At 42.8% G+C, this 14,491-nt stretch overlaps 1 protein-coding gene across 1 annotated transcript in view; it reads right to left on the reverse strand.

The window, feature by feature from the left end:
* The window catches only part of LOC118393993 (TOX high mobility group box family member 3-like), a 64,036-nt gene that overhangs the window by 23,780 nt on the left and 25,765 nt on the right, over positions 1 to 14,491 (reverse strand). The window contains exon 2 of the mRNA XM_052515488.1: positions 3,787 to 3,840. Coding sequence (XP_052371448.1) covers positions 3,787 to 3,840 — 54 coding nt within the window. The remainder of the gene's footprint in view (positions 1 to 3,786; positions 3,841 to 14,491) is intronic.

Below are 14,491 nucleotides of genomic sequence, written 5' to 3' on the forward strand. Positions count from 1 at the left end.
AGACTTGTTAAAGGCAGAGCCATGCAATTACTGAATATAATAGGCCCCGGGATCAATAGAGCCAGGATTGAGACTCCAGTTTCCAACATCTAGAGAGGCAGAGGAGCATAAAGATACTCAAACAATAACATCACAGTGGGCCCGTAATCAACATTTCAAATGTGTAACCATCTCGAATCCATTTCTACATAGATCATTACTCCTGTCTAATTTGATTGGAAGGGAGAAGTGATACCCACCGCTGAGTGGAATTGAATCCCGGTGTACAGTATCATACTCTCTAAGGAGAGCAGCCAATCCTCCCTGTCAGGATGGGTGTTTTAACAGGAGCACACCAAGGTCATCTTATCTCATTCTGTAAGTTCAGAATAATAACACACCAGCCATCTACAGTAAATATCCAATGTTATTTTATCTGTTACATATGATGTTTTGGTTGATTTTGATACACCAGCCATCTACATATCCAACATTATTTTATCTATTGAATAAGCATATTGGTTTATTTTGATACACTAGTCATCTAAGTATCTAATATTGTTTAATCTATTTGAATAAGCATATTGGCTAATTTAAAGATGTTCTCTGAGTTTTAGTATACCAGTGAGTAAATAGCCAGTAGTCTTTGTGTAGAGATGACTCAGTGATCTGCATTATACAGTTGCAAGAGAACTAGATGGTTTTTTTTTTACAATTACCATTAGCCTCAATTGTCTATGCAGAATGCAGTTGTATATATTTAGCTGCTGTTAAAGTCACTCATTCATCATGGAGCCAGATCCATTTTGGCTGGTGCTGGTACAGAAGCCTTCCCTTCCAGTGCACCCAGAGCCAAGGCCTGTCACATTAACTTGATTAATACAGCGTTACAGTAGAGAGAAATCTCATTTTAGTGTGAAATTACACAATTCAAAGTGGAAAGTCACTTAAATTTCCCCCCAGTTCAGGTTACAAGAAACAATACTTTACACACTCCAATCCTTTTTTTTCATTAGAAAAAATAAATATTCGGTGCTCTGTCTGTGGTTACACTCAGACATATTTTTCTATATCGTTCTCTACACGCACGCACGCACGCACACGCACGCACACACACACACAAAATGTGGGCTGAAGTACAATGCCATCTGCGCCATAACACTGGAAACAGTTGCTCCTTTTGATCAAATGCAAATGAGCTGCTTGGCTGTTCTATCAACTCTCCTGCCTTCCCCCTACCACCAGCCCCCACCCAGCCAGTCCAGCCACACTGGGCTTTCACAGCTTGGGCTGAATGATCTCTGAACAGCTTGTGATGGTGTGGACTCCACTCGCCTCACCACAGAGGGTCTCAGCCATAGAAGTAGAGTAACTAGATTGGGTTAAAAAAAGACCCTTTGACCATGGCACATTGAGTTGCATGGGGATGCCGGTTCAAGTAATTATATTTCTTTGGCCTCAGCAGCCCCTGGACATGGAGGATGGATGCACTAAGTTTTAGCAAATTTGTTGGCAAATGAAACATCTCCCTATAAGACTCTATGAAAGCTTTGTAGTTGCGTCACTCTGTGCAGTCCCGGCTGAACTGTATCTGCATGACTGAGTAGCATCACCATTGAGCAAATGAGTTAAGAAACAATAGCTTTCTCAACCATGGAGAAAGATGTGATGTGTAACATTACAAAGGCATCTGTTTTCATCTTCTCTATGGCAATACTGTGGCTGCTTGATACATGTTTGAGAGAGCAGGCTAGATCAGTCTCTCTTTAGACAGCACCCTGGTACACTAAACAGTATGAGATTGCTCTGTTTTGAACTATTGTGGATGGATGATGGCTATTTTTGGTGCACTTCTTCCTAATGACAAGGCAGGAGAGAGTGTGGAGGTCGACGACACTGGTATATTTAGCACACTGTTGAATCCTCAGTCACCAACGCTCAGAGGGACATGAAATGTGAGTTTGTCAGCTTAGCAGCAGTAGTCCCAAACCTACTCTATGTGTCCTTACCATAACATACACAGATCATTCAGACACTTCTAAAGTCATGCCACATGACATTCAAGGCATTGGAACTGCCAGGCAAGACAGAGAGTGGTTTTGTGAGTGATGGCACGTGTTTCTCCTCAGGCTCCTTGATCATGTCTTGGAACACGAGGGAAAACAGGTGTTTACATCCCTAACTTTCTGACACCTCACCCTGGCTTGGCTTGCAGAGTCCTGTCAAGCTAGACACATCACAAGGCTTTCAGAACTTGACTAATCTTACTACCAATCTATGCAGGGTCTTGCTTCGGTATGAAGCTATTAAACAGCAATACAACAAAGCCTTACTCAATGTTAAAAACAATTGTAGTCTATAATTTACTATAGCTTGTCTGCCGGTCCACTATCGGACAAATAGTAGTTGTTATCTTTGACATCTGATTCATTGACTTCCCTACATCGCCAATGTTGGCCTTGACATGATCAGTACGTAGAGAAGGATCAGAACATGGAGAAGGGATCAGAACGTAGAGAAGGGATCAGAACATGGAGAAGGGATCAGAACATGGAGAAGGGATCAGAACATAGAGAAGGGATCAGAACATAGAGAAGGGATCAGAACATGGAGAAGGGATCAGAACGTGGAGAAGGGATCAGAACATGGAGAAGGGATCAGAACATGGAGAAGGGATCAGAACATGGAGAAGGGATCAGAACGTGGAGAAGGGATCAGAACATGGAGAAGGGATCAGAACATGGAGAAGGGATCAGAACATGGAGAAGGGATCAGAACATAGAGAAGGGATCAGAACATGGAGAAGGGATCAGAACGTGGAGAAGGGATCAGAACATGGAGAAGGGATCAGAACATGGAGAAGGGATCAGAACATAGAGAAGGGATCAGAACATGGAGAAGGGATCAGAACGTAGAGAAGGGATCAGAACATGGAGAAGGGATCAGAACGTAGAGAAGGGATCAGAACATGGAGAAGGGATCAGAACATGGAGAAGGGATCAGAACATGGAGAAGGGATCAGAACATAGAGAAGGGATCAGAACATGGAGAAGGGATCAGAACATGGAGAAGGGATCAGAACATGGAGAAGGGATCAGAACATGGAGAAGGGATCAGAACATGGAGAAGGGATCAGAACATGGAGAAGGGATCAGAACGTAGAGAAGGGATCAGAACATAGAGAAGGGATCAGAACGTGGAGAAGGGATCAGAACGTGGAGAAGGGATCAGAACATGGAGAAGGGATCAGAACATGGAGAAGGGATCAGAACATGGAGAAGGGATCAGAACATGGAGAAGGGATCAGAACGTAGAGAAGGGATCAGAACATAGAGAAGGGATCAGAACGTGGAGAAGGGATCAGAACATGGAGAAGGGATCAGAACATGGAGAAGGGATCAGAACGTAGAGAAGGGATCAGAACATAGAGAAGGGATCAGAATGTGGAGAAGGGATCAGAACGTGGAGAAGGGATCAGAATGTGGAGAAGGGATCAGAACGTGGAGAAGGGATCAGAACATGGAGAAGGGAGCAGAATGTGGAGAAGGGATCAGAACGTGGAGAAGGGATCAGAACGTGGAGAAGGGATCAGATCGTGGAGAAGGGATCAGCACATGGAGAAAGGGAGCAGAACGTGGAGAAGGGATCAGAACATGGAGATGGGAGCAGAACGTGGAGAAGGGATCAGAACATGGAGAAGGGATCAGAACGTGGAGAAGGGATCAGAACGTGGAGAAGGGATCAGCACATGGAGAAGGGATCAGAACGTGAAGGGATAGATGAGAAAAGTGGAGAAGGGATACTTACATCACCACCACCAGCTACATCTGCCATGTTCATGTAGTTGTTGTTGTTGGCAAACTGCAAGAGAAGAGAACAGATCATCATTATACCTCTGGCCTCGTACCAAGATTATGTCAAATCAGTGTCACAGAGATATTTCCTTTCACAGATCCATTCAATTAGTGTCACTTGCGTTTACGTTTTTCACATGTACGTGTTGAGTTTAGTTCTAGTTGTTTCTGCTTGGGTGACATTGCTCTATTGTCACATAGTAGAATATGTCTTTTGAGAAGCTGTAGCCAATTCACTGCAAGGTAATGAAAATCTGGAATCTGGAATAATGAAATTCATGCCTTATGGGATGGTAATTAAGCACGGGTTTGCATCACAAAGCAAAGTATCAAGATGCTCTGGCAGGTTATTAACTTCAAGTAACCCAAGGGAGGAGGATGCTGCCAAGGAACTAAAAAAAGATGGTGGGAGAGTACCAATAGGACATGGAGCGGTTGTGGTTTTTTGGATTGGTGAAAGGCAAGCATGAATGGAGGGGATAAGTGTAGCTAGATGAGCTATTACAAAATGTGTCCTTTAGTTTAGTTAAGAAATAGCAACAGCGCTGTGTTTTGCGTCCATGACGAGCCCCCTAAACCCACACACACAGCCCTCCTAGCAAAATGGCTGCCACTTCCTTTCTTCTGAGACACAAGCATGCTGACAGGTAGAAACAATGGGACACAGAATGAAGAATTATGCACTAGCAGCTGGGCCCTAGAGCACAATGCACCTCTCTGTGACCAGGCTACAGCAGCAGCACAAACCCCACAAACCCCAGCCTACACCGGGCAGGGAGGAAGAGGGGAAGAGGTTTGTGTCTTCATGAGTCCTCCCTCTGTGAGACACTTTCTCCATTTGCACAAAGCACTGGAATAATCTCATTTTGTGTAATTATTTCAAAGTCATTCTAGTGAAACATTATGAATGTGGAACAACTCAAATATAGAGGGAGAGAAAAAATGGTTTCTTATCTTAAGCGGAAGCCAAACAATAGTGGAAACAAATTAAGATCAGAGCGAGATGAGAAGTGCATTAATTTATTTTCCACTCCTTTGTTTTTTTCTCCCCTCGTTTTCTTGTGAGTGGTTAGTATGCGAATGTAATTACCGAAAGAACTGTGGCTAATCAACTACGAATGGTATCCATTAATTAGCCTATGCCTTGGAGAGAGAGCGTGTAGAATCAGCAGCAATGTTAACAGCGTAATGCACCAATGAGAAGGGAAGCCACAAGCCCCACTATCAGTTGGCAAAGCAGGTGGTTTGATACATTCAACACAACCCGTTTGTAGACCTCTTTACCTGGTTGCTGTCCCACTGAACTGCATCTGAGCACTGGGGTACACACACACACACACACACACACACACACACACACACACACACACACACACACACACACACACACACACACACACACACACACACACACACACACACACACACACACACACACACACACACACACACACACACACACACACACACACACACAGAGAGAGTTGCAGATAACCTCAACTGTGAAACCTCTGTCAATAAGGAGCGGTCCTCCCTTCCCCCTTCTGTATTTTCAGACCTGACATGGCCAGGGTATTCTATGGTCAGGCATTCTGAGAAGCACACACAAACACAGACACACACACATCTGGCATTCTGAGCAGCACTCGGCTAGTAATTAACCTCAACGCAGCCTGGGCTTATCTGTGAAGTGTTACACTGTCCCCTTCTTCTTTTAGATTACACATTGAAGCCTCAGAGATATCTCTCTCTATTGAAACACAGGCAACATTGTGTTGATGTGGGAAGATATAGGAAGGTTTTGTGCAGTGCTACCTCTGTTCCTAACCCCCCTGGGTTTTGTTCTGGTAAGTGAGACGTTAGGGGGTGAACAAACAATAGCCCTGGAACCAAGAGAACTCTGAACATTGTGGGAAATGGAGAGGGAACATAAGGATCTAAGGAGGTGAATACATCATTTTGTTGTTATTGTGGGCTTTCTAATGGCAAGAACTGATGCGGAGGTAGGCTATGTCTTCCCAGAGCATGCAGGTAGTGTGTTGGTTGTCAGTGTTTAGTTATTCATTAACGTCATCAACATCCAACTGTTTCCCAATGCAATTACTACCTGCAACATACAGATGCAGGATCTTAATTTGATCACTCTTTTTATGCTGAATATTTTTCAGTGCCGCAGAAAATTTTGACCAGCTAATACCCTAACCACCGATCAAGCAACATTATGGACTAAACATTAAAATCCTGTTGCACAGGATTATTTTGCTGTGACAATACAGATCAAATTAAGATCTGTAAACTTACCGCCTCTGTGGTGTGTGCTCCCAACACATGGTGAATTTATACCTCAATAACACAAACACCACGCTCAAAGGTGAGACAATAGGAAAACAACCAACAACAATTGATGCTGGCCTGAGTTCCAGTAAATTAGCTTCAGTGAAAACACTGCAATAAGGCCATTAATTAGTATTGTGAAACTCTTTAGGAAGACTGCCCCATTTCCATGAGATGTGTTTTATTGTGCTTCCAGTTCCAGGGCACATTGGGTACAAGTCCAACTGTCCCCTGAGAACTAGACTGTATCCCAAATGGCACCCTATGCCCTATGTAGTGCACTACCGTTGGGCCCTTGTCAAGAGCAGTGCACTATAAAATGAATAGGGTGCCATTTGGGACACATCCCAGTCTCTTACCAACACCATTGGAAATGGTCCCCAGCCACCAGAATCAATCTTGACCATTAAGAGCTCTACCCTACCGTGGCAGTCGCTTGGCCACATCCTCAGTGGACAGCGAGTAGCAACATCTTGTTATTGTTATATTGTTGCTCCCAATTCATTTGGTGAAACGCCGGCGTTTAATGTTCATGTTTCACGGCCGGCTCTGATTGAGTCAAATGCCAGATGAAATGAAGTGTGATTGGAAGGACTGTGCAGCTGACGGCAGAGCCTGCACTAAAATGGGTCAGAGCAGACAATGAGCGCTCTGTAATTAAAATGATGAGATGAGCAGGATGGATGAACAAACTCTGCCTGCTACAGTCCTCGTTAGGACAAAACCAAACCACGCTATGTTACACAGGAAGCTTTTTGGCAGCAGTAAAATCTGCCACTGGTGGAACTAAGATTGTCTGGGGTATTATCACCCGAACATGACAGAGTAAATGTTACAGAAATGTTATCATGGGGTGTTCTTACATGAACCAGGGAACTGGGGGTGAAAAATCTGTAGGAACATAAGAGCACAGCAGCAACAGGCCAGGCAAACCTGTTACTAAGCATTAGACAGCCCTCACATTCAAGCTCCAAGCCCAGCATGTTTGGAAAAACAAGTGATGTCTCTCTTTCCCTCTCCCAATCTCTCTTTCTCTGTCATTCTCTCTCTATATCTCCTAAAGGCTCTATCTGGCAGAGGGGAACAAGCAGCAGTAGAGTAGAGTAGAGCTTTAAAATAGCCTTGGGATAGAAGGCTTTTATTAACAGAGTGGATCCATGGCCAAAGGAGCTCTGTGTAACACGATCCTCGACGGTGTGAGAGAGACAGAAACGACAGAGCAAACACACTGACTGACCGGCCATCTACCTAGTGTTTTCACTCCCAGCCACTTCCTCTCTATCTGCACCAGCAGCACATTTCTTTCTTCAATAAATGTTTCAGAGAACAGAGAATTAAAGAGCTTACATGATCCTGATCCTGCCGTAAAAAGACTGAATAGGATGTACTGTCTGAGAAAACACTCATAGAGAGAGACAGAAAAGCATTAAGCTTTCCTCACATTGAATCAAATGAAGAGATGCATTTAATTTCTCTCTGTGTTTTGAGAAGGGAAAGAATACCCAATCCTTTGCAATTGGCAGTCTTCTCTCACATTATAGTGCTATGATGAGCTCTTGTGAGAGCTGGAAGAGGAGGAGGGGAAATTGTGGCTGTTTACATCTTCATTTGCTGAGATGCATTTGTTTTCTCCATGTACTGTAAATACCATAGTAGTTCATTGGATTGTTTTTATTTGGAAAGACTTTCCACTACAGGTCGACCGATTAATCGGAATGGCCGATTAATTAGGGCCGTTTTCAAGTTTTCATAACAATCGGAAATCGGTATTTTTGGATGCTGATTTGGCCCGTTTTTAATTTATTTTTTACACCTTCATTTAACTAAGCAAGTCAGTTAAGAACACATTCTTATTTCCAATGACGGCCTAGGTACAGTGGGTTAACTGCCTTGTTCAGGGGCAGAATGACAGATTTTTACCTTGTCAGCTCGGGGATTCAATCTTGCAATCTTACAGTTAACGAGTCCAACGCTCTAACCACCTGCCTCACGAGGAGCCTGCCAGTTACGCGAATGCAATAAGAAGCCAAGGTAAGTTGCTAGCTAGCACTAAACTTATCTTATAAAAAACTATCAATCAATCATAATCACTAGTTAACTACACATGGTTGATGATATTACTAGTTTATCTAGCGTGTCCTGCGTTGCATATAATCGATGCGGTGCGCATTCACGAAAAAGGACTGTCATTGCTCCAACGTGTACCTAACCATAAACATCAATGCCTTTCTTAAAATCAATACACAGAAGTATATATTTTTAATCCTGCATATTTAGCTGAAAGAAATCCAGGTTAGCAGGCAATATTAACCAGGTGAAATTGTGTCACTTCTCTTGCGTTCATTGCACGCAGAGTCAGGGTATATGCAACAGTTGGGCCGCCTGGCTCGTTGCGAACTAATTTGCCAGGATTTTACGTAATTATGACATAACATTGAAGGTTGTGCAATGTAACAGCAATATTTAGACTTACGGATGCCACCCGTTAAGATAAAATACGGAATAGTTCCGTATTTCACTGAAAGAATAAACGTTTTGTTTTCGAGATGATAGTTTCCGGATTCGACCATATTAATGACCTAAGGCTCGTATTTCTGTGTGTAATTATGTTATAATTAAGTCTATGATTTGATAGAGCAGTCTGACTGAGCGATGGTAGGCACCAGCAGGCTCGTACGCATACATTCAAACAGCATTTTTGTGGGTTTTGCCAGCAGCTCTTCGCTGTGCTTCAAGCATTGCACTGTTTATGACTTCATGCCTATCAACTCCCGAGATTAGGCTGCTCATAAATGTGGAGATAAAATAAGATACAGTGGGGAGAACAAGTATTTGATACACTGCTGATTTTGCAGGTTTTCCTATTTAAAAAGCAGAGGTAGAGGTCTGTAATTTTTATCATCGGTACACTTCAACTGTGAGAGACGAAATCTAAAACAAAAATCCAGAAAATCACATTGTATGATTTTTAAGTAATTAATTAGCATTTTATTGCATGACATAAGTATTTGATCACCTACCAACCAGTAAGAATTCCGGCTCTCACAGTCCTGTTAGATTTTCTTTAAGAAGCCCCCCTGTTCTCCACTCATTACCTGTATAAAAGACACCTGTCCACACACTCAATCAAACAGACTCCAACCTCTCCACAATGGCCAAGACTAGAGAGCTGTGTAAGGACATCAGGGATAAAATTGTAGACCTGCACAAGGCTGGGATGGGCTACAGGACAATAGGCAAGCAGCTTGGTGAGAAGGCAACAACTGTTGGCGCAATTATTAGAAAATGGAAGAAGTTCAAGATGAAGGTCAATCACCCTCGGTCTGGGGCTCCATGCAAGATCTCACCTCGTGGGGCATCAATGATCATGAGGAAAGTGAAGGATCAGCCCAGAACTACACGGCAGGACCTGGTCAATGACCTGAAGAGAGCTGGGACCACAGTCTCAAAGAACCATTAGTAACACTACGCCGTCATGGATTAAAATCCTGCAGCGCACGCAAGGTCCCCCTCCTCAAGCCAGCGCATGTCCAGGCCCATCTGAAGTTTGCAAATGACCATCTGGATGATCCAGAGGAGGAATGGGAGAAGGTCATGTGGTCTGATGAGACAAAAATATAGCTTTTTGGTCTAAACTCCACTCGCCGTGTTTGGAGGAAGAAGAAGGATGAGTACAACCCCAAGAACACCATCCCAACCGTGAAGCATGGAGGTGGAAACATCATTCTTTGGGGATGCTTTTCTGCAAAGGGGACAGGACGACTGCACCGTATTGAGGGGAGGATGGATGGGGCCATGTATCGCGAGATCTTGGCCAACAACCTCCTTCCCTCAGTAAGAGCATTGAAGATGGGTCATGGCTGGGTCTTCCAGCATGACAACGACCCGAAACACACAGCCAGGGCAACTAAGGAGTGGCTTCATAAGAAGCATCTCAAGGTCCTGGAGTGGCCTAGCCAATAGAAAATCTTGACAGACCCGAAACCTGAAGGATCTGGAGAAGGTCTGTATGGAGGAGTGGGCCAAAATACCTGCTGCAGTGTGTGCAAACCTGGTCAAGAACTACAGGAAACATATGATCTCTGTAATTGCAAACAAAAGTTTCTGTACCAAATATTAAGTTCCGCTTTTCTGATGTATCAAATACTTATGTCATGCAATAAAATGCTAATTAATTCCTTAAAAATCATACAATGTGATTTTCTGGATTTTTGTTTTAGATTCCGTCTCTCACAGTTGAAGTGTACCTATGATAAAAATGACAAGCCTCTACATGCTTTGCAAGTGGGAAAACCTGCAAAATCGGCAGTGTATCAAATACTTGTTCTCCCCACTGTAACTGTTTGGTATAGTCAGCTTGGACTGTTGCGTTGGTTTGGTCAACATACAGTCCAGATTCACAAGAGCATGAACAGAGAGAAAAGACATCGAAAACCACATTTTGTAAGAATAAATCAAGTATTTTTTCCGCTCAAGTCTTGGACTGCAAAATTCCATACTAACTTTAATACAAAGGGTCTAGAATCTTCCTTTTCCATCTGCACTTTAGACTATTCAATTCCAATGTTGACTCTCATGAATAAATCAAAATGAAATGACCTCACAATAAGTGATTGGCTATGTAAAGAAAACAATGTCTACTCTGTGATGGACGAGAGTCAGAATGAGCAGAATATAGGCTACTTAGGTTACACAATACAATCCAAAGCCATCAGTATCAGTACCTGCTTGACAGCAGGTAAGCACCTTGACTGTGTTCCTCCTCCCTCCTCCTCACAGAAACACCAACAAACTAATTCAATCATGAGCAGACATTTGCCAGAAACATATCAGCTGCTGACAAGCAATTTAACAGTTCAACTATGAGCTCAGTAATCACAGCATAGCCTCTGTTCTCCAGGACACGATACTTATGCTAATGTGTTCTCCAGTCCAGTCATCTTTCTGTAAGAAGGATAAAACACTAGTCAACTTGCAACTACACTAGCATCCAGTTCAGTCCAGAGTATAACCATAAGTAATTTGCTCTGTTGTTTTTATTTATTTGAATATTTCCTTTAAGATGACAGCCACTGTAGCTTTGTCCCTTTCATTTAGCAGAAGGGAAGGAGACCAAGACTAGCAATACAAACTGAACACTTTCCCTTCTGCCCAACCTCCACCAGGCCAGTTGCAGCTTGGGTAAACACCAATCTCTGATTCCCTGGGTCCTTCTCACCAAATACATGCTCATTTACCACCCAATTCAGGGTAAACATTCTGCAGCTGGACCCTCCTGTGATTATAGGGGCTATTCACCACCAGCATGCCCCCATACATGCAATGCCAAGCTGACACATATAGATATATATATACCTCACTATGTGTTCGGCAGTCAATTTGTAAAGCGACTCCAGTGCACAGCGTGTCCACACAGTCAGCTCACAAGCTGTGTTCTGATCTGCAGGAGGAATCGATCCGTAATTCAGTTTAAAGCTAAAAATCATTACTCCCACAGCACAGCAGACTGTTCCCTCCCATAAGAACTAACTGACTGCTGGTCCAGGACTACACAAGAAGTAACATTAAAGTGAATTTCTTTCTCTCTGTCTGTCTCCCATCTTTCCTTCTCTCTCTCATTCTCTCTACCTCTCTCTCTCTGTCCCTTACACTCCCCCCTCCCCCTTACACACTCTCTCTGTCCCTTACACACTCTCTCTGTCCCTTACACACTAGGCTTGGGCAGTATCCAAATTTCCATACCGACCATGTGCCATCCCGGAACATTCTGTAATACCAGCAGTGAACAAAATCGAGTCTCTATAACCCGGGGGGCGGCAGGTAGCCTATTGGTTAGAACATTGGATCAGTAACCGAAAGGTTGTTAGATCGAATCCTCAAGCTGACACGGTAAAAATCTGCCATTCTGCCTCTGAACAAGGCAGTTAACCCACTGGCTTTCATTGTAAATAAGAATTTGTTCTTAACTGACTTGCCTAGTAAAATAAAAAACAATCCAAAGGATAGCAATGCTAACAAGTACATGTACAGTTGAAGTTGGAAGTTTATATACACCTTAGACAAATACATTTAAACTCAATTTTTCACAATAATGATTTATTTCAGCTTTTATTTCTTTCATCATGTTCAGAGTGGGTCAGAAGATTACATACACTCAATTAGTATTTGGCTCCAAAAGCCTTCCACAAGCTTCCCACAATAAGTTTGGTGAATTTTGGTCTTCCTCCTGGCAGAGCTGGTGTAACTGAGTTAGGTTTGTAGGCCTCCTTGCTCGCACAAGCTTTTTCAGTTCTGCCCACAAATGTTCTATAGATCACCACTTTACTTTAAGAATGTGAAATGTCAGAATAATAGAAGAGAGAATGATTTATTTAAGCTTTTATTTCTTTCATCACATTCCCAGTGGGTCAGAATTTTACATTTACTAAATTAGTATTTGGTAGCATTGCCTTTAAATTGTTTAACTTGTGTCAAACATTTCAGGTAGCCTTCCACAAGCTCCCACAATAAGTTGGGTGAATCTGGGCCCATTCCTCCTGACAGAGCTGGTGTAACTGAGTCAGGTTTGTAGGCCTCCTTGCTCGCACACGCTTTTTCAGTTCTGCCCACACATTTTCTATAGGGTTGAGGTCAAGGCTTTGTGATGGCCACTCCAATACCTTGACTTTGTTGTCCTTAAGCCATTTTGCCACTACTTTGTTAGTGTGCTTGGGTTCATTGTCCATTTGGAAGACCCATTTGCGACCAAGCTTCAACTTCCTGACTGATGTCTTGAGATGTTGCTTCAATATATCCACATAATTTTCCGCCCTCATGATGCTATCTATTTTGTGAAGTGCACCAGTCCCTCCTGCAGCAAAGCAGCTCCACAATATGATGCTGCCACCCCTGTGCTTCATGGTTGGGATGGTGTTCTTCGGCTTGGGGGGTGGGGGGGCAGGGTAACCTAGTGGTTAGAGCATTGGACTAGTAACCGAAAGGTTGCAAGTTCAAATCCCCAAGCTGACAAGGTACAAAATCTGTCGTTCTGCCCCTGAACAGGCAGTTAACCCACTGTTCCTAGGCCGTCATTGAAAATTAAGAATTTGTTCTTAACCGACTTGCCTAGTAAAATAAAGGTAAAATTAAAAAATTCCAAAAAATTGCAAGCCTCTCCCTTTTTCCTCCAAACATGACAATTGTCATTAGGGCCAAATAGTTCTATTTTTGTTTCATCAGATCAGAGGACATTTTTCCAAAAAGTACGATCTTTGTCCCCATGTGCAGTTGCAAACCATAGTCTAGCTTTTTAATGGTGGTTTTGGAGCAGTGGCTTCTTCCTTGCTGAGCGGCCTTTCAGGTTATGTCGATATATGACTTGTTTTACTGTGGATACAGATACTCTCCTTTGATGTTGTTCTGGGGTTGATTTTCGCACCAAAGTACGTTCATCTCTAGGAGACAGGACACATCTCCTTCCTGAGCGGTATGACGGCTGCGTGGTCCCATAGTGTTTATACTTGCATACTATTGTTTGTACAGATGAACGTGGTACCTTCGGGCGTTTGAAAATTGCTCCCAAGGACGAACCAGACTTGTGGAGGTCTACAATTTTTTTCTGAGGTTTTGGCTGATTTCTTTTGATTTTCCCATGAGTTCAAGCAAAGAGGCACTGAGTTTGAAGGTAGGCCTTGAAATACATCCACAGGTACACCTCCAATTCACTCAAAATATGTCAATTAGCCTATCAGAAGCTTCTAAAGTCATGACATCATTTTCTGGAATTGTCCAAGCTGTTTAAAGGCACAGTCAACTTAGTGTATGTAAACATCTGACCCACTGGAATTGTGATACAGTGAATTATAAGTGAAATAATCTGTCTGTAAACAATTGTTGGAAAAATGACTTGTGTCATGCACAAAGTAGATGTCCTAACCGACTTGCCAAAACTATAGTTTGTTAACAAGAAATGTGTGGAGCGGTTGAAAAAGGAGTTTTAATGACTCCAACCTAAGAGTATGTAAACTTCCCACTTCAACTGTAACATCGCATAGAGAATGCTAAAAAGATTATTGCAAACATTTTATACAGTCTCTGACCTCAATTATTTGCAGGACAGACATCCCAGCTCATAAAGTTATACAAATAAATGCTACTCACAGTTTGCTGCGCGCACAAAACAAATAATAGACAACATGGCTCCAGGAGGGATTTTTCTGCTGTTACCAATCTTAGCTTGATTTCGGAAGAAGATAACCACTTAGCTAGATAGTTAACTAGCTACTAAATTAGCAAATCAAAAGCACAACTGCATAGCATTTTTAAAAAATTAGACAGTTAACTTA

This window comes from Oncorhynchus keta, unplaced genomic scaffold, assembly GCF_023373465.1.
Source record: "Oncorhynchus keta strain PuntledgeMale-10-30-2019 unplaced genomic scaffold, Oket_V2 Un_scaffold_275_pilon_pilon, whole genome shotgun sequence".
Taxonomy (NCBI): domain Eukaryota; kingdom Metazoa; phylum Chordata; class Actinopteri; order Salmoniformes; family Salmonidae; genus Oncorhynchus; species Oncorhynchus keta.